Here is a 27,434-nt window from a genome sequence, read left to right on the forward strand (position 1 = left end):
TGAATGTTATTCTCTTGGAGAGAGAATAACTCTCCTAGCTATGGATAGACTAAATAAGTTGTTCAGAGTCAGTATGGTCAGAAGTCAGGTCCATCTTCCTTTGAGGCTGGCTCCCTATTCATTATCTACACTGGTTCTAAGTTATAAGGATAATAAAGGTTGTTTAAAAGGCCATTTAAGATCATAGGGTCATAAGCCTAGAGCTACAAAGGATTTTGGAACTCTAACTCCCCCATTTATTCCCTCTTGTGTCCTCTGCCTCCAGAGCCACTTTCTTTTTGACTTGTTAGGGGTGAACGTGTAGCAGAAACATTTAGCTATGAGAAGCTGGTGAGGGAATTATTTTTTTCAGAATGGGTGCCTTGAATTGTTTTTCAGGCTATTGTATCCACTACAGGTCAGGGTAAATAAATCTACCTCAGACAATGGTTATGTGATCAGGAAGTCTAGCCTTCAGAAAGACACAGACATGAGCAGAAACCACAAGTCTTTTTTTTTTTTTTTTTTTTTTTTTTTTGATATATAGAACTAGTATCTAGCTTTAACATCAAAACTATGTCAGTGGTATTTATTCTTTTCATGAGGATGGGCCTTTTCTTTACCATCCCAGTCTGCCATCCTTCTCAGACTCCATATATGTTTTAAGGAGAAATCATCTTGTCTTATCATTCTGTGTCCATATTGCTCCTTCATAGAGCTGTTTCATTTTTGCCTGAGTTGGCACACAGTGGACACTTAGTAAATGCTAGTTGATTGATCAATGTCCATTTAGATGGAGGTGAACATATTAGGCTTCCTTGCTCTTTTTTTCATGTAGTTTCTAAGACGTTTTTACTGCTGCATGCGTCTTGCATTTTTTACCATTTAAATAAATAATTTTCTGATTGTTATTCATTGTTGAGTCCTTTATCCAGCCTTACAGTTTACTGTAGAAAGGTAGAATAGCCAGACTATAGGATTTCATTACATTTTATTAGGTCTAACATCCAAATTCTCATAGTCAATTTAGCTACTTAGTACTCAAGATCTTATTGAAGTCTTATAAAATAATACATGAATAATTAGGTTCATAGGGGTATCTCTGTGATACTGTAGATAAAGGGCCAGTGACAGAGTCAGAAAGACCTGAGTTCAAATTTGGATTCAGACCCTTACTAGCTGTGTGACCCTGGGCAAGTCACTCCACCCTGTTTGCCTCAGTTTCCTTATCTGTGAAATGGGCTGGGGAAGGAAATGCAAACCACTCCATCATCTTTGCCAAGAAAACCCCAACTTGGATCATGGAGAGTTGGACACAACTGAAACAACTCAGCATCTTAGATTATAGAATCAGAGATTTAGAGCTAAAAAGGATCTTAGAGGTAAGTTAGCCTAACCCCCTTCATTTACTGAGGTGTGGAGAGGTGAAGTGATGGGCCAGCCCAATGTCACATAGAAAATAACAGACACAAGATTTGAATTCTTAAGAGCTTTGGAATTAGAATTTGTAGGATTAAAAAAAAATTACTGAACAAAGAAACAAACTAAGCTGTTTGCAGTAGTGTGAGAGCCTGAAATCTTGAAGAGGAAGAGGAACTCAGGTTGCTAAAAGGGAAGTTTAGTTCCTCAAAGAGCAGGATGTGGTTGCTTTTGTACTTAGCTAATGAGTTCTTCCTTTTTAAAAAATGGATGTCATTTGTTTTTGTGACTGAGGACCTAGGAGAGCAGAAGGGAAAACTTAAGAGATTTTTAACAGCTAGGCTATAAAGCCACTGGTTAGGAAATAGAGTGCAAGGAGCACCCACACACACTCTCTGAGGACCTTAAAGTCACCTTTTTGGTGGCCCTGTGGACAGAACAGGAAGTAGAGGAGCTATATTAAGCATTGAAGCATAACCATTTAAGTGAAAGTCCTTGGGTAGGCATAAGCTGGTGCTGTTGGAGGCCATCGTTTCACTAATGGACTCTTTTTGCAGGAAAAAATAACATGGCTCCCACTTATAGAGCTGGAGGGCAATTCTCAGCAATAAAAAGTTTTTTTTTTTTTTTTTTTTTTAAAGTTGCCCTGCCATAAATTAGAAAAAAATAAATTAAATTTAGGACACTGAGTAAGGTTCTCCCAAAGAGCCTGCTAGGAAAATAAAATGGATGGCATATATGTGTAGTACAAGCAAAGGAAGAACATGTATTCTGCCACATGAGCATGACAAATACATGTCTGATTATGGAAGAATCTCTGTCCAGAATTCTTGGGCTACAGAGATAGTAGAAGAGAGTTGGCCAATAAAGTGTTTTGTTTCATTCTGTTTCATATCATATCACATTCCTTTGGTTATACAGTATCCTTATATGTTTGTTTTGAAATTAAATGCAGTTTCTTCTGAAGGAAATAAAATTCCATTAAAAGTATCATATTTTTAGTTCTTTCATGGTCTGTGGAAATATATCTTCGTTGTAGGATCTTAGATTGAGAATTAGAAATAAATTTTGAGGTTATCAAGTAATATGATTATAAATTGAGAGTTGTATGGGACCTTACAGGTTGCCCCCAACCTTCTTATTTTTAGAGCTGAGGAACTGAAGCCCATGGAAAGTTAAGGGAGTTACCCATACAGTCACATAAGTAGAAGTGGCAAACCCATAATTTAAGCTCAGGTCCTCTATCCTGGAGCTCACATTCTTTCCTCTATGCTACATAGCCATTAAGCCCTCTATAATGTCCCATTATCTTTAAGATCATTATCTTAGTGGAAATACAAAGAGTCCTTTTAAATTCATCATTTTAGGACAGGCTGACCCAGCTTACATTAGAGTTTTGCCATTTTTTATTTAAATTATTTTTTTCTATTTACACATTCCATTAGGAATTCCATCAGTATAAGAGATTTAGAGCTGGAAAGAATCTTAAAAGTCATTCATTCCAATTTCTACATTTTGTAGATGTGCAAATAGAGGCCCAGACAGGTTTAGTGACTTGACCAGGTCACGTAGCTAATAAATATCTAGAGTTCTCCACTCTCAGATGGATTCTTTTGTGAAGGCAAAGTAAGCCATATTTTGCCTCCATTTTTAACTAGACTTGTATTATTGGATGGGTGCTGCCTCAGAGAAACTGAGACCTGGGAAAGATCTTAGCTTAAAAAGTCCAAGGTCCCCATTATATCTGAAGCCATTACTAGTCATCATACCTATGTCTTGCCTTGGATTCTGATGATTCTGGATAAGAAAGCAAGGTTGATGACTTTACACAGCTCTGCCTCACTGAAATCCAATTCACTTGCAAGTCAAGAAATTACCTTATTGATATTGGAAAACAAAGAATAAACAAGAAAATCAGAGAGCAGATTTGCATCAAGGTCTTCTCAATCTCAAATCCCTATTTCATCTGCTATACCATCTTGCCATTAAATACCATGTGAATGGCTGTCTGTTTAGATATTGATGTTGAGGCAATTTAAACTCCAAGGCCTTGTATGGTACAGTTTAATATTTCATAGGAGAACCTTTCTCTGCCTTTATGGTCTTGTTAACTTAAAAACTTAAAAAAAGCCCAAAGGACCTTGCAGCAATTAATTTTTTAAATGAGAAGAACACAAAGGAAAGAGCAGCTTTGAATAGTAGTTTAATTTGCAAAATGTTAGAGAGTTATTTCAGTGATGTCTTTCTCAGATGGTAATCTGTTCTCAGCATGCACAGATCAGAGACATAAAATTCAATAGAAGACGGAAGACACAAAGCACCAACTTAATTGCTTCCTCTGAAGAGCAGAGCAGGTGACAAGAGGAGGTCCAGGAAACATGCTGCTGCCCTAGCAGCTGAACCTTGGGGACTATCAAGCAGACGAGAATCTTGACCCTAAGACTAAATAATAATCTTCTTGACCTTTTCCCTTGAAAATCAAGAAAAAGTTTTCAGGCTTTTCTCCTCATGTCTATCCCCAAAGTACAGCTTTTCTTGCTTGTCATCTCCTGGCCCCCACCCCATATCTGAGGTCCCATGCAATCCTTTTGTTTGGTGTCCAGTGAAGTATAAGCTCAGCATTTAATTTAATTTTGTGATAAACCAACTTTCTGCAAACTAACCGGTTAGAAAAAATGTGATAGTTTATGCATTGAAATTGTTTTTTTTTTTTTTTTTAAGCAACAGGAAATCAATGACACAAGGTTGATTGGTCCAGTGACTATAAATAATTTTAGACCTGCACAAATGCATAGAAAGAGATGTTATTAAGCTCTTTTCGGCATGCTTCACATCCCCACCATCCCCACCAAATAGTTGAAATGGCCCATTATAAAGATGTTAAATAATTTTTTCATCTAAAGCAAAAGACTGATCAGTACTTAAGATTCATGCTAAAGATACAGAGATGGCTTTGCCCATAGCGATTCTTACCATTTATAGCATGGCATTTTTACAGACTGTGTTTCCTGTTTACACCACAGGAAGTGGGAAACCTGCAGCTACTGGGAAAGAAAGCTGCTATAACTCTGAGTGAAGTCCCATCTTGTTCAGAATCAAGAGTTTTGGTTCAAGCAGAGGGTGCTGAGGCTCTTGTCTCAACTCCAGTAGAGTCAGAGCAAGAGAATGTAACCAGGACAGGTATGTTTGGACTTTCTAAGTGGTTTTAGATCTTCTGAATATGTACTATCTGGGGGGTTGGATATATTTGTAAATTGTGAAAATGAACTTGAAAAGTTTGATTCCAAAATTTGAGTGGAAGTTATTTGGGGTATTTGTGCATGCATTATCTCTTAAAAGTGTGCCAGAAGGCAGGATTTTAACCCGTCTTCTTGATTTTTATGCCATCTTTCTATGCAATGCATTATACTGTTTATCCTCTTAAACACTAGCAGATGACAATTCAAATCCTCTTTTTCCTTCTCTTCCTCCTCCTCTTCTCCCCTTCCCTCCCCTTTTCTTTCTCTTATGGAAGCTGCATTAAAAATAAAAGTTATTTAAACTGACATGTCCATTATTATCTTACAATATGAAACATGATGTTAGAAGGTATATAACCTATTATCTAGAAGGTCTTAAGTCTATAGTATGTAGAAAACAGAGAAAAAACGTAATTAAATGATATATCTACAAATGCTTCATTATGAGGTGGTTTTCTAGTGATGGAGAATACTCTAGATCAAAAGTAGTTTTAAAGAAAGGTAATTTTGAAATGCATAGTGTTCAAAAAAATCTTCTTCTATAGGAATTAGGATTTCCACTAAAAGAGCTCCTGATTTTGAGTTCAAACTCAAACTCAGATATTAGTTTTGTGACCCTTCTTGTTTCAAAGCCTCAGTTTCTTCACTTCTAAAGTGGAGATTATAATATCCATTATCCTTATCCAAGACAGCTGTTTTAAGGTCTACCCTGGTTGCTGACTATGCTACTTAATAGCTTTGTGATCTTGGCAAGTCATTCATCTCTCTAGGTCTTACTAAATTCTCTCTCTCTGTCTCTCTGTCTCTCTGTCTCTCTGTCTCTCTCTCTGTCTCTCTCTCTCTCTGTCTCTCTCTCTCTCTCTCTGTCTCTCTCTCTCTCTCTCTCTCTGTTCTCTCTCTGTCTGTCTCTCTGTCTCTCTGTCTCTCTCTCTCTCTCTGTCTCTCTCTCTCTGTCTGTCTCTCTGTCTCTCTCTCTCTTTCTCTCTCTCTCTTTCTCTTTCTCTCTCTCTTTCTCTTTCTCTGTCTCTTTCTCTCTCTCTGTCTCTCTGTCTCTCTCTCTGTCTCTCTCTCTCTCTGTTCTCTCTCTGTCTCTCTCTCTGTCTCTCTCTCTCTCTCTCTTTCTCTTTCTCTCTCTCTCTCTCTGTCTCTCTCTTTCTCTTTCTCTCTCTCTCTGTCTCTCTCTGTCTCTCTCTCTTTCTCTCTCTGTCTTTCTCTCTCTGTCTTTCTCTCTCTCTCTCTCTCTCTCTCTCTCTCTCTCTCTCTCTCTCTCTCTCTCTCTCTCTCTCTCTGTCTCTCTCTTTCTCTTTCTCTCTCTCTCCCCCCCCATTCCAAGAAAAACACAGTCCATTTATTTATTTTCTCAAAATCATTATTATCATCAGTAGGGTATCAAACATATATATATAGCATCTCAAATTTTGCAAAGCACTTTACATATGCTATTTTATTTGTTCTCCACAACAGCCCTGTGAAGTAGATATTATTTTCCCCATTGATGAATAATAAACTGATGGAGATTTGGGTTATCCAGTGTTGCACAGGTAGTAAGTATTTTTAAGGCAGGCTTCAAACTCAGTTATTCCCAATTTCAATTCAAACATTTTACACGGTGGCACCTACCAGCTGTCGCCCAGATCCCGAGTTTAACCATAAGCACAAATAGTTTAAGGAATTCATTATTTATCTCTTGTATTTAATAATTATTGAATCAGGTCTAAGGTTTTTCCCCTTTTCTACTTCCTCATCCAAAAACCAACCAGTGTGAGAAATCTCTCAGGAGACTTACCCTCACCAAGATTTAATCAGAGAGTAAAAGAAATTCTAATTTTAGGCTAATGGGCATATTCTTGTTTATTATGTTTGCTGAGACACATCTGGGAAAATGTGGATCCTCTGTTTTGTCAGATAGGTGATATGGAAATTGATGTCTCTCTAAGATATGAGGTTATACTAGTCATACACAACCAAGACACTCATTTTAATATAGCCCACATTTCATTGTGTTAACCAATCTCATTGAAGTGATATGCCTTTGAAGAATGTTTCTGAAGGATAGCAATCAACTCTGATTGGTTAACCATTTTTAAAATAAGACCATCATGTTACTAATTAACTGAGAAACAATGTGTTTTGAATCATTTTAATCATCACATTATTACAGTTATAGTACTAGACATGGAGTTAGTTTAGCTTAAATCCTACTCAGTGCACTCATTGACTATGTGACCCTAGACAAGTTGCCTCCAGCCCCAAATTTTACTCATTCGCTAAATAGATTGCTGAACCAGATACCCTGAGGTCCCTACAACTTGTGCACAAGTCAAAGTTAGCATGTTTGAGATCAGAGTTGTCTCTGACTCTTATTAAATAATGAAGCCATTTATACTCATTATATTTTAAAAATAGAATTAAAAGCTAAATACCAAAAGGAAATGTTAAATGTTTAAAAATTAAAGGAATGCAATTTAATTTTTGAATTATTTCATTGGGAGTCACAGGGTTATTACCAAAAGAACACTCTGCTCAGAACAGAGAGATCAGGAATCTATTTATATCTGTAAAGCTGTGGACTTCTCTGATCCTCAGATTCTTTAATCAATTAAAACAAAAGACTGCTTTTGCACAGTCTCTCAGGTTCCCTCCATCTCCAAAGTGTCTTGATTCTATGAAGTTAATGCCCATGTTCTCTAAATTCAAATCTTAACTCAGATGCTTATTACCTGCATGTACCTGGGCCAATCATTTAGTTTCTGTCAGTCTCAGTTTCCTCATTTATAAAATGGGAATAATAACAGCATCTCTCCTGGTATTGTTGTGAGGATCAAATTTAATGATATTTGTAAAGTTCTCAGTATAGTGCCTGGCACATTGTAGACAATTAACAAATGTTCCCTTCCTTTTCTTTTTCCCTTTATCCCTTTGTAGAATCAATTATATCTGACTGGTACTTAGATGACAATGCCCTAACCAACATCATCACCCTTCCAATTAACAAATATGATAACGAACCCCTATATTTTAGCTCTTTCCTCTCCATTAGAAATACCAACTTTCAAACTAGCCTATTCTCACATGAAGTGTAAATTTTAAGTTTTTTTTTTTTCCTCTTTGTTGTTTAGGTGCCATCTCACTAGTGAAGCATCCTATACTTAAGAGACAAGCCCGGGTAGATTACAGCTTTGACACTACCGTGGAAGATCCTTGGGTTCGAATTTCAGACTGCATCAAAAATTTATTTAGCCCCACCATGAGTGAAGACCATGCTCACCTAGAACTCAGGTCTAATGTTAGTTCCAGTGAAGAAAATCACAAATGTGGCATTTCTGATGGAGTGTTACAGAAGCTTGAAAATGCAGGTGACATTTCCAAAGGCTACAAAGCTGAAGAAAATGGCAACGTGAAGAAAGGTCCTCCAGTAGCCCCCAAACCAGCCTGGTTTCGTCAGAGTTTGAAAGGCCTAAGGAGTCGATCAGGAATGACAGACTCCAAAACGTTACCCGATCAAAGCACTCCCACCCAACCCAGTCCGACTTCCAGGGAGCGCTCTTTATTCTCTGGCAGAGCTTCATCAATCAAACAAAGGATCAGTTCTTTTGAGACATTCAGTACTTCTCATCCTTCAGAGAAAGGAAATCAGAGATTGGTTCCCAAACTCTCCCTCGGAGAGAGAGAGAAATCTGGTAAACAAGATCCAGGAATTACTACTGGTCTCTTCCCTCAAGGAGCCCACCGTACTACTGAACAGCAGACTTCTGCAAAGACCCCTCTACCCCTGGACTCACCTGCTATTTCAGTTCCCAAGAATGTAGACTTGTCTGATTCACCCCCACCAGCACGTCCATCCAGCCCTCAGAAGGACCACAACACTGAAAGTGAACTCTTGAGTCTGCTTCAGGCACAGATCACTGAATCACAGTGTCTCCTTGTGAATAATGCTCCAATCCAGCGAGCTCGGAGCTTCCCCTTGACCACACACCAAGCTTGTGAGCTGAAAGCCACAGAAGAGAAATCTAGCAAGCTCTACTCCATCAGCAGCCAGGTGTCATCAGCCTTAATGAAATCTTTCCTCTGCCTTCCTCCATCTCCAGTTTCTTGTGGACACAGTCCGTGGAACCCTCGGGAAAGGTCATCTCCAACCCCTGTGGAAGATATGAGGGCCGGCAGTCCTTCAAATGAAAATTCTTCGATGGACATGGGCTTTTCACTGAAGTAAGCCATTTAGAGTATTGTCTATGAATAGATTATGGGCCCCAAGAGTCTCTGCTGTAGAGCACATGACCAAAGGAACTCTGTCCAATCTTGTTTGTATCCAAAGGATAGTTTATTCCCATTATTAGTTGATGAGTCTAGACTTTGAGCACACTTGGTGATCAACTAGAATCTAAGAAGATTTCATCGAAATCTTATGCTCCTGTGAAAATAAATATATAAATTATATAAAAATATACATAATATGAGTCTGGGAGAATTCCCTTAGCATCTATGCATTAGAAAAGTTTTGATCAGACTTTCCCTCTTTAAGACCTTTACCCAAAGATTGGATCTTAATTGAGTTTGCTTTGTAGGATTATAAGTAGGATTTGAATTTGGAAAGGGCTTTAGAAAATGTCTATCTTATTTTATAAAAAACAAAACTGAGATAGATGATACAATTTGTCCAAGGTTATACAAATAAATTAAATAACAGACCTAAAATCAGGTCCTCTGACTGCAAGCCCAGTGTTCTTTCCAAGCATTGACTTCCTGCCAACCCCATGTTCTGAAGCATTTTATCAGATACTTGGGTCACCTGGAATGATAACAGGCAATTATTGTACATAGTTGTGTCCACAGACCATTTGCTGGGATGATTCTGTTGAGGACATTCTGTCTTGTCTTGCCTTGTCTTATCTTTCCTTACCTTACCTTCCTTTCTCTTCCCTTCCCTTTAAAAGGCTCTTTCATTTAATGATTATTAAGCAAGTTATTTATTTTATTTTATTTTATCATTTTTCAACACTTTATGGTTTACTTGGGCACACACAGATTATAAATGGCATCAATTGCGGTTTTCCAAAATTTTATAGTCCATGGTGGAGTGAAACTCTTCTCACTGTACATTATTTTTCTCTCTTGTCCCACTAACTTCCGGAAGCCTTTCTGAGCTGAGAGACTATTCTGAGGGTCTGACAGAGAATGAAGAGGCAGAGGATAACAGCAACTCTCCTCAGTCTACGTGTGGATCTGGGCAATCTGTCATTTCTCTACTTACCCGGGAAGAATTAAAAAAGCTCATAGAAGAAGTGAAGGCACTAGATGAAGCAACATTAAAAGTATGTATTCTTTCTAAGCATTAGTTCTTAACCATCAAATTGCTTTGTTAATGTGATATTTTCCCTGTAGTGGTCTAAAAGTAAAGATTCTGCAAATGATAGTTCAATAAATTGGCTGATTCTAGGCCAATTTGCAGCATTTTAAAAAGTTATTTTTTAACATATTTTGAGTTTGATTTCTGAATTACCTTCTTCCCTCCAGTTCATCCTCCACTCATTGAGACAGCAAACAGTATGATCTCAGTCATACAAAACATTTTCATATAAACAAACTATGTTGCCAAAAAAGCAAGAAAAATAAAGAGAGAAATTTATATTTCAATTTGCACTCAGAGTTCTTCATTTCTCTCTTTGGAAGTGGATAACATTTTTCATTATAAGTCTTTCAGAATTGCCTTTCATCTTTGTATTGATCAGAGTAGCTATCTTTCACAATTGATCATAATTGCAATAATGTTATTACTGTGCATAATGTTCTTCTAGTTCTATTCATTTCACCTTGCATTAGTTCATATAGATCTTCCCAGGTTTTCTGAGAGCATTCCTCTCATCATTTCTTATAGTATAATAATATTCTATCACAATTATATACCACAATTTGTTCAGCCATTCCCTAATTGCTGAGTATCCCCTCAATTTCCAATTCTTTGTCATCACTCTAAATATTTTTGTACACATATAGGTTTTTTTCTTTTTTCTTTCTGATGTTTAGACCTAGTAGTGGTATTCCTGGGTCAAAGAATGTACTCAGTTTTACAAGCTCTTTGGGCTTAGTTCCAAATTGTTCTTCAGAATGGTTGGAGCAATTTACAACTTTATCAACAATTCATTAGTGTACCTATTTTCCCATCTACTTCTGGTCATTTCTCATATGTGTGACTTGGTGTTTCAGAGTTGTTTTAATTTTCATTTCACTAGCAATAGTGTTTTTTGACTTATTCATATGACTACAGATAGCTTCAATTTTCCCCTCCAAAAAAACCACCTTTTCACATTTGTTGACCATTTGTCAATTTTATAAATTTGAATCAATTCCCTTTACATTTGAGAAACAAGGCCTTTATTTAAAAATTTGCTTAATTTTTTGATATTATTTTATTGTCTATGGTATCTTTAAACAAAATGTAGTTTCTCTGATTATCTCTTTTAATTAATTCTAGTTTTATTTTTGCTTTGTCTATAATAACATGGATCTTTAAAGGCATAATTACTAAAATTACAGAAGGGAAACCAGGAATTGTTATTATTTTATCTAAGGAAATCAAGGACATACTACAGATCTAATTTGGGCAGCTGGGCGGTAAATGGTTAAAATGCCAAGCCTCAAGTCAGGAGAACCTGAGTTCAAATATGGTCTCAAACTCGTGGTAGCTGTATGACTTTGAACAAGTCACTTAAGTCTGTCTGCCTTGGTTCCTCAATTGTAAAATGAGCTGGAGAATGAAATGGCAAATTACTTTAATATCTTTGTCAATAAAATCCCCATAAATGGTCATAAAAACACAACTGAAATGACTCAACAGCAACAGAGATCCAATTTACTCAGATTCTAGTCAAGCATATGACAATCTTTCATGCTAACCTTGAGGTAAAAATTAGAAGATATCATTCAAATATCACTGAAATTTGATACATTTGGAGCAAGTTGGAGGATTGGACCTTAAATAACCACATCCTGGTGTAGTCTTTAATTCCGAGATGTTAACTCAGAGGACTCAAGTGGAGTGTCCTTTATTACTTTGTCAACCTTTGCTTGGTTCTGTGTTTAACATTTTTTTCAGTTATTTAGAGAGGGACAGCTCACATATTGAATGACAATGCAAATCCAAGAAGTTCCTGACAAGCTAGAATAATAGGCCAATTCTCATAAAGTTGAATTTAGTGGAAATAAACATATAAAGCCCAATTTAAGAAAAATTAGCTTAAAGTACAAGACAGGAGAATCATGGATAAACTATTGTACACAGTCATCTAAGGAAAAAATTCTGAAGGAGAAAATTATCAATAGTTCATAGTTAATCTAAAGAAAAATAAAATTTTAGGATTTTAGTGTTCCACAAGCTCCATGTGGGTCAAAAATGGGATATGGCTGTCAAACTGTTAATGCATGTTTGAACCCAATACAAACAGATATGGAACATGGAACTACCTCCTTTTGTTCTGTATCTCAGTCAGATAGTATTGTTTTGTGATCTAGATGCAACATCTTAAGGAGGAAATTGTTAAGCAAGAAAATAATGATGACAATGGTCATTGTTTCAAAAAAACATCAATTGAAGGAACTGGTGATATTTAGCTTGGAGAAGGGAGGACTTAACAGTTGTCATAGTAGCTATTTCCAAATATTTAAAAGGTTATCATATGAAACTATTCTTCTTTTATAGTAGCCTTATCTTCTAAATAAATATTTAGAATATTCTAAATTCATTCATGCAATATGAATGCATGAATTGGGCATATAGGAGGTGTAGTAAATAGAGCTCTGGGTCTGGAGCCAAGAATACTTGAGTTCAAATCCAGTCTCAGATAAGTATTAGCTGTGTGACCCTGGACAAATCATTTAACCTGATATTACAATAATAGTAGTCACAACCACACAACCTCAGTTTAAAAGAAGATATGCTGGGGTTCTCAACTGTCAGACACAGACACTTTAAAAGTTAAAATAAACCACATTTCTTCCAACAGGTAGAGGCACAGTGGGTGTCTGGTCATCAATTCAAGAGAATTCTTTTGGGATATATGAACAGTCATAGAACTATCTCTAGGCTACAGGATAAAGGAGAGTGTCATCATATATTTTGAGAATTATGAGTCAACCCACAAAAAGATAGGATGAATACATCCTGCTTCATTTTCCTCATCTATAAAATGAGCTGAAGAGGGGAATGACAAACCATTCCAGTATCTTTGGCAAAAAACCCCCCAAAAAACCCAAAAACCCAAATGGGATCATGAAGAGCTGGACATGACTAAAACAACTGAATGATGACAACATATAGAAAAATTAGGATTTTTTTCTTTAGAATAAAGAGTTGAGAGTAAATAAAAATTGCAAGGAGGCAGATTTAGGCTCAATGTAGCAGCACTGCCTAACAAAACTACCCCAAAGTGAACTGGGCTGCACTGAAAGGTAGTGGTTCCTCCCAACTAGAATTCTTCACAAGAAAGTTCCTGATGTTGCAGAAGAGATTCCTATCCTGGTGTAGGTTGAGCTCATGGGCTTCTGGGGTCTTTTCCAAGTCTGAAATTTTGTGAGTCTTGCCATTCTGTGACTATGGTAAGATCTTATGAATCATGATATGAGATTAGAAACATGATGTAGAGAAAAGAATGCCAGACTGCAAGGCAGGAGACCCGATTTCTTGTCTCAGTTCTATCATTTTGGGAAAGTTATTCCTGGCTCTACTATCCATAATCTGTATCACAAGTAGAAAGCTGGGTGGTACAGTGGATGAAGTGCTGGATGTAAACTCAGAAAGAGTTCACTAAGTTCAAATTTCAGCTTAGATACTTAAAAGCTATGGCCCCTGGGGCAGGTAACTTAACCTTCCTCTGCCTCAATTTCCTCATCCTTAAAATGGGGATAATAACAGTACCTATCTCTATTAATGATAGGATTGTTGTGAGCTTCTAATGAGATGATGTTTGCAAAGTGTTTTGCAAACCTTAAAGCATTGTATAAATGCTAGTTATTATAAAGTCATTTATGTTCTCTTGATTTCCAGATCTGTCAGATAAAGCCATTTAAACTCTAAATTATTTAATCTAGACTCATTCTTTAAAACTTTTCTAGATGGGCACACATGTGATTAATTCTATAATCCACTAATGGATTCAGTTGTTGGTGAGAAGAAAACAAAGAAATAGTTTTAGAAAGAAATTTATTAGGTCTAGAGCAGGGAGAGGAGAAAAAGAGACATAGCTCCCTCTAGTCCAAGCTCTGAAAGGTTTGCATAAGAGATATTTCTCACTTTAGCTTCTAAATAAGAAAGAGAGAGAGACAGGAAAGGGGCCATAGAGGAAGAGGGCAGGCACATGGTTCAAGGACGTATCAGGGCCAGGGACAAAGAAGCAAGGCCAGGAGGAGGCATGCTTTGGGTAGGGGCCAGCCACAGGGGCCTGGCTAGAACCTAGAAGCAGAATAGGAAGATGGCAGATATGGCATTGCCAGACAGGGAAACATATAGGAAATGACAGATGTCATGCAGGGGCATGGGGCAGACACACATAGTTGCCTCTGTGCAGGTGGATAGAAGATAGACACCAGAATTGGACACACAGGAGAGCAGAGTAGGCAAAGATCCCCTCTCTGCCTGCCAGAGCTCTCAAGCATGGTTGAGGCAAAGGATGGTCATGGTGTTAGTAGAGAGTAGAGAGAGAGAGACATAGTACTGTCCAGTAAAGTTAACATAGGTGCATAGGTGAGTTTTTTTTTTTTTTTGTTTGTTTTTTAAAATGTCGATTTCTTTCAGAATACTTTATGTAAAATCAGATTTAAATAATGCAAACTTATCTAAAACCAGAATTATCTGTATATGGATTTAAACGAGGACATCTGCACAAGAACCATACATACACAGTTAAATAAAATAGATTATGATAGATGGAGTCAAAATATTAGGAAACCTAAAACACAAGCTTAGTTAAAACAAAACCTAAATTTGGAGATCTAAAACAAGAAAGTTTTGGGTAAATCGAATACCAAGGAAAATCCCAAATCTTTTTTTAGCCATTTTCTGAATTTCTGGAGAATTACTAGGGTGGGGTAGCATTTGGGGTACAGAATATAATCACATAGAGTTGGATTTAAACAGTATCAGTCATTTTCTCCAAACAATAAAATAAACATTTTTTCCTATACAATTATTTCATTCCTAGAATTGTAAAAGATGTCTCAATGGTTCATTCATTGATTTAAAGTACTAATGAGCCACATTTATATAATGTTTTATAGTTCAAGTATTTTCTTCACAGTATCCTTATGAGTATTTTACTTATTAAAGATGGTTGTGACTGTAACTACCATTTGGTTCAATCCCCACAAATGAAGAAACCATCAGAGAAGTGAAATGATTGTCTGAAAGGCATATAGAGACGCATAAATCATTTGGTAACCAATTAATATTATTAATATAGCTCTAGCTCAAGTCTATTCCATGGCAATGAAATGAGGTCTGTACTTGGAGGTAGAAGAGCTGTCTGTGTTCGGGTCCTTACACTGACACCTACAAATGACATGACTTTGGGCAAACCACTCTCTTCTGTGGGTCTCAATTTGTCAACAATAATAGTTGAGTGACATGGTCTCAAAGGTCCTCTCCAGCTCTGAGAGTTTCATGATTTTTCCAGTAATATGTGTTTGTCATAGAAAGCAATCTCATTTTATTGATGAGGAAACAAGCTAAGAGAAAAGAAAGACCTTGCCAAAGTCACACAGTTCATTAAGGCTAGGACAAAGATCCAAGTCCAGGCTGTATGATTACAAGGGCAATGTTCTTTACATACAATGAAGATTTTTAAACTAGTAGGGGGAGAAAAAATAACAGGAGAGAAAGATAGAGAAATAGAGACAAAGAGACAGAGAGGGAAAGAAAGAGAAAGAGGAAAAAACAGTGAGTGGAAGGGAGAGAGAGAGAGAGGGGAAGAGAGAGAGAGAGAGAGAGAGAGAGAGAGAGAGAGAGAGAGAGAGAGAGAGAGAGAGAGAGAGGGAGGGAGGGAGGGAGGGAGGGAGGGAGGGAGGGAGGGAGAGGGAGGGAGGGAGGGAGGGAGAGAGAGAGAGGACAAACCACTCATGTATACAAATATATACAGAAAATGGCAACTCTTTGCATTTGCTGGCCTTAAATCCACTAATTTTATTATTTTCTGAGAAATTATAATCCATCATGGTCTGAGATAAAATTCACACTATCAAAGTAGTTGAAATAGAAGCACATAGGAAATTTTAGTCAGCAGAATTGATGTTTAGTTTAGTGAAAGGGAAACATAAACTGACATAAAATAAATTAATGTCAAGGGGAACAAATTAAATTCTGCTGGGGAAAGATCAGGGAAATCATCATGGAACTGACATGGACATGGACTGAATTGGCCTTTGAAGAAAGAAAAAGCTTTGGGATGATGGAATCATTGTATTTAGGACTGGAAAAGGTCTTAGAAGATCTTGTTTGAATCTCCCATTTTATCAATGAAGAACCTGAGGCCTAGTGAGGAAAAGCAGCTTACCTAAGATCCCACAACCAATAAGTGGCTCAGACTATTCATCCAAATGCATTTAAATGTGTTTTAATATTTTCTTTCCATAGCAATTTGACAGCATTCACGTTACCATTTTACATAAGGAAGAAGGGGCTGGCCTTGGATTCAGTCTAGCAGGAGGAGTTGATCTAGAAAATAAAGCAATCACAGTAAGTAGTCACAGTTTCTACTCACAGCTTAGGCCTCTGGGACTTTGGACAGGGACTGCCCAGTGATTTGAACTTGAATGAAGGGTCAGAAAGTCTTGCTAAGAAGAAGTCCCTTCTACCCACCAAATAAGCAAATGTTTACAGTGGCAGCTGCCCCTCAACCCCTACCCTAAGTGAAGTTTCTGGGGTCAGTCAGGTCTTTTGGGAATTCTGAGGTCTGTTTGCTATCTACTAAGTCAAGCTGCCTTTCCAAATTTAAACCATACTAAATTAGTAATATATGCACTATCCACCTCAGGATTGTGGTGAGCAAAGTGCCTTATAAATCCTAAAGTACTACACAGATATAAGAGATCATTATTTGGGACAAAGAGAATAAGTAAACACTTTGTTTCATCTTTAGCTCCAGACATTTGAGATTGTGATAAAATCATCTGGCAGTTTCATGAATTTTGTTGGAATGGGATTTTCTTTGTTCTCATATATTGGTCTTTAATCTTTGTGTTATATTCAGGTTCACCGAGTATTTCCTAATGGACTAGCCTTTCAAGAAGGGACCATACAGAAAGGAGATGAGGTCCTTTCCATTAATGGGAAATCTCTTAAAGGCACCACACATAATGAAGCCTTGGCCATTATTCGCCAAGCTCGAGACCCAAAGCAGGCTGTTATTGTTACAAGGAAGATACAGGAAGATGAGACAGGGCTGAATTCTTCCATTGAGTCTGCATCTTCAGCAGCCAGTGAGGTTTCCACAGAATCAAGTAAGTTTTCCCCATTTTCTGAAGCTCATGAATATCATGGCATTTTATAACCCTATGATTTCTTTCCTGCAGTGTAGTTAAGAACTTTCTTGCCAAAGATTTGTCACCTGGTCATGGGTCAACTTAGAAAATGGTATTTGTGTTCTGGAGAACTCACAGTGTTCAGGAACTTTTGTATTTTATGAGTACCCCCATAGTATCCCTTAAGGTCAAGTAACAGTAGTTATAGTGGCAGATATATGTGTGGGATTCAAGTCTCACATGCACTTCTTGGTTTAGATCAGGAGTTCTTCACATTTTTGCATTATGTCCCATTTGGGCAACATGATGAGGCTATGGAGGCTTTCTTGGGATGTGTTTCTAAATATATGAAATAAAATATACAGGATTGCAAAGAAAACAAATTATGTTGAAGTAAAACTGTCATTTTTAATGGGGTATTTTAGACTCAGAATACTTCTCTTGCTCTGGCCCTCTTCCCCCATATAGGTGTCTTTCTGACCCATATCTACCATCATACCCTGATTTTTGGAGTATCCAACAATGGAAGGAAAGGCAACCCAAGGGGCATCCTTTCCTGCAAAGCTAGCTTTGCACATTCTGTAGTCATTGTCAACAATGAGAGCAGCAATAATGTTATCCATGGAGAACTTTGAAGTGGCAAATTTAAACACTTAAGAGAGAGAAAAAGTGGTGTCCCACCTGCAACAGGGAAAGGAGAGATAAGTGAGGGATGTGTGGAAGAGCTCACAGCTCTTGGGTAAAAAAAAAAGCTCAAAGCTCTGCACTTTTCATATAACATGGTAATTGTATTTATCTCTGGTGTATTTCCCTTCTAAATTATAGTCTCCATGAGAGCAGGAACATGGAACTACTTAGTATTTCTATCACCCTTAACAGACATACAATATGGAAAAGTGAATAAAGAATTGATAAATTTAAGGTAAACATGATTTTTTTTTAGTTGGTCTTCCTTTAGGTAATAAATAAGGGCATGCTTCTCAACAGCCAACTGCAAAAAGTTATCACATTTTGCTTCATGATTAACTTTGTTTAAGAGGTAAGACAACTTAGTATTAATATTTATAGATCCCTTTGCTTTGAGGAAGTGACCTGTTTCTACTTATACTCACACATAAAATCTGGTTTCTATTCCCATCACTCTTCAGAAATCATACTTTCCAAGCTCACAAGTCATCTCTTAATCACTGTCTCTCTGAAGCATTCCACCTTACTGAATGTAACCTCCAATCCTACCCTTACCTTTTGGAAATTCTCTTTTTCCTTTTGCCTGATTCCTCTCTTATCTGTCAGACTGTTTGATCTAGTCCCTTTTCTTCTAGTCCCTAAGCCAAGGACATCCATAAAATCAAGCTTTAGTCCCCTGATATTCTCTTTTTACTCTTCTCAAATGAGATTATTTATTCACTCTGTAAATTTAATTTTATTTGCAAATTTTGCAATGACATTTTTTTGGAGTCAATTTATTATTCTCTCACCCCTCAGGTGGATCTCTTCAGTACTTTCATGCCATGGTAAAAATAAGTATTGGTCTATATAATTTGGATGTTCTGCTTACACAATTGAAATTTTAGCATTTTCATAGATAATTTTTTAATAAATTCTGTGAATAGATAAATAACACCTTCTATTTCTTTCCTTTCCAGTTTTTTCCTTAAAAAAGCTATCTTGTTTATTCATCCCCATGGGGAATCCCTAGAAGAAGACAAGACTTTAAAGCAATATTCCAAAGTGATAGCACAGAATGCGTGAAATCAAAAATTCCTTTCATTCATATGGAGGTAGAATTTTATTCCAAATTAGAATCAGATAATTTTAAAGCTTAAAGAGAGCTTAAAACTCATTAAATGATTAAGTTCCAGTCCAGTTCCCTTATTTCTCTGATAAGGAAATTAAGGTCCATATATTGCCATTTAGGAGAGCAATTTCTAGTTCTAAATGATATGTTTGGGGTTCAGTGCTAAATGATGTTATTGATGTTCAGGCATCAAATGGACTTTGGTCATGTGAAGAATTCACAATGGCCATTCTCCTTGGCAAAAGATAGGTTTATTTAGGAGAAGAGGTTATAGATAAAAAGAAAAGATAAAATAGATACCAGAAATGGTAAATGTGAAATAAAAATAGAAATAGTTAGCAAGGAAAGGGGTTTTAACAATTAATAAATGATGGGAAAGACAAGTTCCTTAGTGGAACTCACAATTAACTAGGAGAAAGGAAATAGAAGGAGAAAGGAAAGTCCATGAGGCTGGAGTGTGCCCTTAGCTGGAAGAGTAAATCTATAGAGGAATTTTGCACCCTAAAAGGGTTAGTTAGGTATAAGAAGAATAAAGAATAGAGACATGATAGAGTGTGAGAGGAGAAACACCACGTGGCATGGGAGGAGGGAAGAACAGGAAAGACACCATGAGGCAAAGTGCTGTAGTGAGCTATAACCAAAAGGAATTCAGCATTGATAGTGTGAGCCATCGACAGATTTATAGGAGAAATTTAATCTCAGAGGTTTGACATAATTCAATTCTCAATTCCGACTAGATATATCAAGATGGGACTGCCCAGGACCTCCAAAGAGAGTGGGACTATGAGGTTAAACTGATCTCCACCAGTGCCCTACCTGCTTAGCTTAGAGAGTAATTCCATTAATACTCAGGTCCTTAACACACACACAAAGAAATAAATTAAGTTGTCTAAAATCACACAGCTAGTGGCAAAACTGAGATTAAAATTCGTCTAATACATCTTTCAGGAGTAAAGGTTCTTTCAATTAAATCATTCTGGGAATAGAGGAAGGTAGGAAGAATTCTGTTCTATTTTAACTCTTGGTCAGAGGCATGATTTCTAGCTGAAGTAGACCATGGACTGGCAGTCTCACACCACTGAGGCATTTGTGAGTGGAGGAAGGGACATGTGATGGCTGTGTACAGCCACCCCTGGGTGCAGGAATATCCAGAAAGAGGTGGGAATAACCTTCGATTGTCAAAAGGAGGCTGACTTTTTTGTGAGAGAAAATAATTGACCTCAAGAAGAAAAAAAATGTAGAATTTATTGAGCAACTGAATACATGAGGAAAGGAAATGAGAGTGAGCTCGAATAAGAAAGATAATGATGATATCAAGATGAATAGTTAGATCTTGTGCAAAAAAAAAGAACAAAAAAAAACAAACAAAAAAGGAAGAGGGAAAGGAGAAGCACTATTTTGGAGGGAAGAAGAGGAATTTAGTTGTAAACATGTTAAGTTTTTGGAAGGCCATACAAGTCTATTGCTCTATTGCTGATGTATGTCCCTATGTCCCATCCAGGAAATTACAGATTTATGTTAAGATTAAAAATGGAGGTTTAGGGAGTATACTTTGCAGCAAAACAAAGTTGTGACTGAACAATAGAATGGAGTGTTTTAAATCTTGGACTCCTCTTAACATGAAAGGACACAGCTTACTCTCCCATTCTGCAGCTGACACAATAACTGAAAAGAAATAAACAAACAAAACCCAAAAATATGCTGATTACTGTATTGATGCTAACTGGAGTCATTTTGGAATGAAACAGACTGAGCTGGGAGAACAGATTTGCGTGGGTTCTTTTATATTCCATTCACTGCACTCCTGAAAACACTATAGGTATGACTTTTAATAGTTTTTTGTTGCTGGCATTGAACTGTGTACACTCATTTCTTTGTTAGCACAATAGCCCCAAGGAGGTCTATTTGGCTGGTATTCAAGAGTACTGTGTGAAGCCTTAGAAAAGTGCCTTTTAAAATGTTGCAAAAGAAACTCAACTCATTAAGAAGCTTGTTGGCTTTAATTGGGGCAACCTCACTCCTCTGGAAGCAGGGAAATGAAGTAGATGCTGATAAACAGGTTATATTAGTTCCTCCAGCTACTCAAGGAATATTGTAACTGTCAATGAGATAATTTCTGGAATGGACCCAGCGTATGAACAAACTCAATCATTCAAATTACATTTAAACAGAATTTGTATCATGAAATGACAAAGTGCCAGGACAAAAGAATAGCTTCTTTTACTGTTTTCTCCATTAAGTCAGTGACTCCATTAAGTCATTTTCTTGCTGTATATGTCATTGACTGTGGGAATGCTGAAGTCAATTCTGATAAGGTCAAAAAAAGAGATAACCCAAGATAAAAATAATTAACAGGAAAATTCTTGTCTGAGGAGGGGTTAAAGGAGATAATTTGAGATACAAATGATTAAGAGAAATTTCTGTATTATTTACAAATATCTCCAGAACCTCTTAGATAACATCTCGGTGCAAACGTTGTTTTATGACCCTGTTTATGTATAAAATGAAGTTCTAAAATTGTTTTCCTTTCACTCGGTTTATACCTGCCTTGTGCCCACCAACTGGCGGCCCCTTGCCAGGCAGTTTGGCCTTCCTGGAGGCGAAATGCTTGTCTATCCCTTTACTATCAATTTACTACAACAATCAGACTTTGTTTTAATATAGCATGAGGACCTGCCTTTGGGTTACTTTGGGGAACGAAAAAGAGGTAATTAGACCATGAGAAGAGCTGATCCATCTAGGCTTCGAGCCCCAATTTCTCCTCATCAAATTCTGTTCTAATTCAGGGCAGAAATAGGTGATTTCTTCTGGTTCAGAAGTTCTACAAATTTTTGTGCTTCAAAATCCTGTTTAATAAGTTGATAAAATATTTTGGAACCTTTCTAAGTATGTTTTTCCCCCTGCATAAAATAAAATGCATAGGATAACAAAGGAAATCAGTTACATTGAAGCAAAGATATAATTTCTTTCTCTTACTCAATCCCCTACTCCAAGTTCAAAGATCCTCTGAAATCTGTCCTTGGGGTGGAACCCATTTCAAGATTTCCTGTTCTAATCTCTCTAGAAATGAGTTTTGTTGTGCTTTGTCTTAAATACTGGTATCATTCTCTTCTCATATAATCCTAATTTTTTTATTATAGCTTTTTATATACAAAACATATGCATAGGTAATTTTTCAATATTGAGCATGGCAAAAACTTCTGTTTCAACTTTTCCCCTCCTTCCTCCACTCCCTTCCTTAGATGGCAACTCCTATGGTTTTAAGTTTATGATGATTTCATTAAAATGGTAACCTGAAGTGGGGGAAGGGATGAGGACTTCTGTATAACAAGGCAGGTTGGTATCTGCTCTGCCACTTACTGTGCTTGATGCTGAAAGAAGCAATTTTGGAATAAAACTGGCTAAGGAAGAACAGATTTGCATGGATTTCTTTTACTCTATTCATAACACTCCTGAAAATACTAGGTATGTTAGGAAAGCCAGAAAAGCCTTAGGAGAATAGTCTAGGAAATTGAGAATTCAGTTAATTTTCTTTTCTTTTCTTCTAGTTTCTATTTATTTTATTTTTAATTTATGGAATAAAACAAGTATTTCTACATAGTGCAAGAAAAAAAAGATTGCATAATTAATTTTTTCCAGAGTCACAAGGCCGGTATATACCAGAGAAAGAACCGAACTTAGTTCCTTTTTTGGTTGTCTCTCTCTCTCTCTCTCTCTCTCTCAATTGTACCATGGGATTTCCATTCACCTGTATATGGGTGTGTCCTACATTTCTAGTTCTAGTCTATATCACTATCTTGAGTTCCACAATTCCACGTAGATTTTCATCTCTATTGGGAATGTTCCAGTGAAATTTCTAATTTAACATTTTCAAAATAGATATTATTCTCTATAACCCAATGTCCCTGCTAACTCAACCCCCCCCAACCCCACAACTATCATTGCAACAAAAACTCTTATAAAAATAGGCCACTTTTCCTAATGTCCCTATTTCCACTGACCAGGATCAACAACTTGATCAGTCACTCAGGTGCAAAACCATTCCATCCTTTTTTTTTTTTTTCTTCTCTTTTCTCTCCCTCATAGCTCATAATCAGCCAACAGTTACAAAGACATATTGATTTATGACTGTAATATCACTCAAGCAGATCTCCTTTCTAGCCTGTTTGCTTTAGACAGGTGCTGGAACAGCTCATACTGGCTTCAGGGAGAAGGGATTGGTAAATTTTCAGCATGTGCATATTGCAAACTGGCAAATGCTATAGATCAGGGCTTTTTAAAAAATCATTTTGTTAATTGTCTAGATATGAAACTCATAGAGAACATATAAATGTTTCAGATTAAATCTAAAAGTTTTCAGGTACTTTTTTTTTTTTTTTTTCTTTTGAAAGATCTGAATTCAAATGCCAACTCAGGTACTTACTAGCTGAGATGAGACTGTGGGCAAACTATTTAATCCCCTAAAGTCCCTCAATTCTCTGTTTAGTAAAATGGGAATAACAATAGGATGAACCTTACACAACTGTTGTGAGGATCAAATATAACAACATATGTAGATGCTTTGAATCCCTTATATGACTAGTGAGCCAAAGTAATAGAATGCAAGCAGAAATTATCCCTTTAAAAAGCCCCTTAATTATCCTCTCTGCTTCAAGCTTTTCTATAACTCCAATCTCTCTTCTACCCAATCTATGCTGTCACTAAACTGGCAGGTCTCACCATGTCACACACACACACACATCTCCACCCCTCAGCTCAACAAATTCTAGTGGCTCTCTAATACTTTTAGAATCTAATATAAATGCATATTTAATATTTAAAGAATATTACCACCTAGATCTTTCCTACTTTTCTAGCATTATCATACATATTATTTTCTTCTATTCAGTCTTCAGGCAAGCCTCATGCATGACAATCTATTTCTCATCTTTGCTATCCTTAATGCTTGTGCTGTTCTCCTCCTCACTGCCATGTCTTGGAGAAAACTCGGCTCAAACTCCTGCCCTTTCTGTAGGAAATCTTTCTTGGTTCTTCCCTCCTCTCAGCTGCTAAAATGTTCCTCCTCCCCACCTTTCCGTCCCAGGCTGCATTGAGCCTACTTTGTATGTGTTTGTAGATGCTACCTAGATGTGTACATATATGTGTATATGTGAACATGCAACTATATGTGTGTGTGTGCATTTATACACATATCTACATTTATATACAAACAGAACAAAGCAGCATGTCATTTACTCAATTAAAATGTAAATATTTTGAGGTTTAGGACTATTCCTCCTTGGTCTTTGTATTGCAGTGCTCAGCAAAGTGTCTGACACTATGCTTAATAAAGCTTCCTGGTAGATTTAATGCTACCCATATTCCCCAAGGCTCTGTCTTGGTCCCTTTTCTCTTTACTCTGTTTCCCTTGGTGATCTCATCAATTCACAGAACTCTCTCTCTCTCTCTCTCTCTCTCTCTCTCTCTCTCTCTCTCTCTCTCTCTCTCTCTCTCTCACCCTTCCTGTACCAGATCAAATTAGTTGTCGAATCCTGTAGAGTCCCTCCATAACATCTCGTATACATACTTATTTTCTTCTCACCTCTGATTACTACTATTACTGTTGTACAAGCTTCATCACCTCAAACCTAGACTCTTCAGAGTATGCTGCTCTCCACTTCAGACCATCCTCAATTCACCTGTCAACTTAATCTTCCTAAAATGTCACTCTTCTTCCCACCCCACTCCTCCCACTCAACAAACTCTTGTGGCTCCCTTTTACCTGAAGAATCAAATATGAATTCTGTGGCTTATAAAGCCTTCCATAATCTGGCTCTTTTCTCCTCTTCTGGTTATTTTTATACTTACCTTCCTGCTAAAATATATTTTGCAACCCAATAACACTATCCTCTTCACTATTCCACATGTGGGATACTCTTATCTCTTGATTCCAAATGTTTTCACTTGCTTAGTTTCCTAATGCTTACTTAGGACTTTCTCAACTCCACCTTCTAATTTTTCTGTCTTTTTTCAAATCTCAACCTGAAGTCTCACCTTCTGCAAGAAACCTTCTCAATCCCTCTAAACACGAATAATTTCTTCATTGAGATAATCTCCAATTTATCCTGTATATATCTTGTTTGTACATTGCCATTTCTATGTTGTCTCCCCATTAGATTGTGAGCTTCTTAGAAGGAACTGTCTTTTGCTTTTCTCTAGTGCTTAACATAGAACATAGTAAGTGTTTAATAAATACTAGTCAATTATGTGATTAAGAAGCTCAGTTATTTGGAATATGGGAATATGCTGGTAAATAAATCAGGCTAAATTCAATCATATATAGTGGTCTATGATGGGGAAAGAATCCTAGACTGCAGCCTAAGGCAGCATCTTCAGAATGACCAGCTGATACTTGGACATTACTACATAGGTATTCCTCCATAATTCCCTTCATAACCTGAAAAAGAGTAAAACTTCCTTAATTTTTAAGCTAAATTTATATTTTAAATAAGGTTCTCTCTACAACATTTTACCAGGGACTAACTTCTTCAACCATCAATTATGACACAAGAGAGATTTGACTATTTCCAAAAATTAGATAATCTAATTTTAAAAGAATTCTGAGACATCTCCATGTCAGAAATGGATAATTCTAGACAAAAGGAAATGACCTTATTCTAACAATCTTAAGTTTGGCTTATTATTTATTGCAGAAGTATCTTTGGGAACTATGTCCTTAAATGTGGGATTGTTAATCTCCCCTGAGGACAGTCCTTTAAATCAAAAATAGTCTTGAAGCAGTAAATCTATTTGAAAGTACTGGACTGGAGGTAAAGTTTTACAGAAAATGGGCAGAGAAGGTAGTCATAAACTTTCCATTTTGGGGGAAAGATATTATGCTAAACCAGGCCACTATTAAAATTATTTCCATTCCACCTATAAAGATGTAGAATTCTAATTTACATACATATCTTTACATATATTTGTGTATAAACATACACATCATAGAATTACAACATAATAAAATTATTATATGAGACTTTTATATTATATATACATATTTATTTTAATATACATAGCATAATTATCCATATAAATTTAAAATATATTACAAACACATATAATATATTACATATTATATACATATATAATATGGCATATTACACACATATAATACTATATGCTTACACACATATGTATACAATATTTTATATGTTACATATATGCACATATCATGCGCACATTAATGTGTCCATTAAAGGTCAAAGGTTTAGATTTGGGGCTAATAATAGATTTAGAGAAAAGTTGAAAGAAACCTTAGAGATTGTCTGGTCCAACACACTTATTTTATAAATAAGGATCCTAATAAAGCCTAGTAGAGATTGAACCCAAGTCTCTCATCCCCACCTATCTGCTTTTCCCACTACTCATATAGCTCTTTATGTATTATAGAACACTAGCCTTCCAACAACCTGTGAAGAAAATAGTTCCAATATTATTAGCCTCATTTTATAGATGAGAAAATGGGATCAAATCCATTTCTTTTGACTCAGTAATTAAAGTATTTGGCACATAACCCAAAGAAGTTACAGACAGAAACAAAGATATAAAATAAAAAAAAAAAAATCCTGCACAGCATGATTATTTGTAGTTATAATGAAACAAAGTTGGATGCCTATCAATTGGGGATGATTGAAAAAAACTATGGTTCATGAATATAATGTAATACTATTATGAGGAAAAATAATGAATGTGAGAAATCCAGAGAAATGGGTAGATTTATGTAAATGGACAAGAGTGAAAACAAGAGAATTAATTTGTATCTCTATATGATGACCACAACAATGTCAATAAAAGGCTTATTGAATAGTTGAATTCTGAGTAATTTAAAAAACAAGGAAGATCTTAGGGAAAAGATAATGAAATATAATGTCTTCCTCACAATGGAGAGTCAGTGGACCAGATAGAATTGCATACATTGTCAGATGCAGTCATTGTATTAGATGTTTTTGCTAACGTTTTTTTCTCTATCATAAGGCAGGACTTAATGTTGGATAGGGGGTCAGTATTGCAATGACTGAGATATAAAGACAAAAGGTAACAAGATAGCATTTGTTTGTATAAGAAAAGAAAGAAAATAGGGAATCAGTGCTATTAAATGATTTGTCCAAAGTCAACCAGCTATTAAATAATAGCTGGACATGGACTCACTTTTCCTAATTCTATTCCCACATTCCTGCCATTATATTACAATGCCTCTCAAAGAGTCTAGAGACCAGAACAGGTGCAGGGACTTGGGGGTGAGGTGGGTTAGTACGGCTAGTACTGAGAGTGGAACAAATTATCAGGCTAATAAGTAGTTCTTGAATATCAGAGAAGACAGAACTCCTCTTCAACTGAAGATCCAAGAAGTGCTTAGGCCATCAATCAGAGACTGGGAGCCAAGGGCATAGAGCCCTCTGGGTGAAGTTCAGCCTTTTAGGTCTGGGAAAATTGGGTGGAAATAGAGTTTC

At 36.6% G+C, this 27,434-nt stretch overlaps 1 protein-coding gene across 1 annotated transcript in view; it reads left to right on the plus strand.

Annotated features, from left to right (window-relative positions):
- IL16 (interleukin 16) overlaps nt 1–27,434 on the plus strand; it is a 106,526-nt gene that overhangs the window by 76,588 nt on the left and 2,504 nt on the right. The window contains 5 exon segments of the mRNA XM_074295256.1: nt 4,422–4,578; nt 7,757–8,846; nt 9,772–9,949; nt 16,258–16,359; nt 16,874–17,123. Of these exon segments, the coding sequence (XP_074151357.1) occupies nt 4,422–4,578; nt 7,757–8,846; nt 9,772–9,949; nt 16,258–16,359; nt 16,874–17,123 (1,777 nt within the window).

This window comes from Sminthopsis crassicaudata, chromosome 2 (genome assembly GCF_048593235.1).
Source record: "Sminthopsis crassicaudata isolate SCR6 chromosome 2, ASM4859323v1, whole genome shotgun sequence".
Classification (NCBI taxonomy): domain Eukaryota; kingdom Metazoa; phylum Chordata; class Mammalia; order Dasyuromorphia; family Dasyuridae; genus Sminthopsis; species Sminthopsis crassicaudata.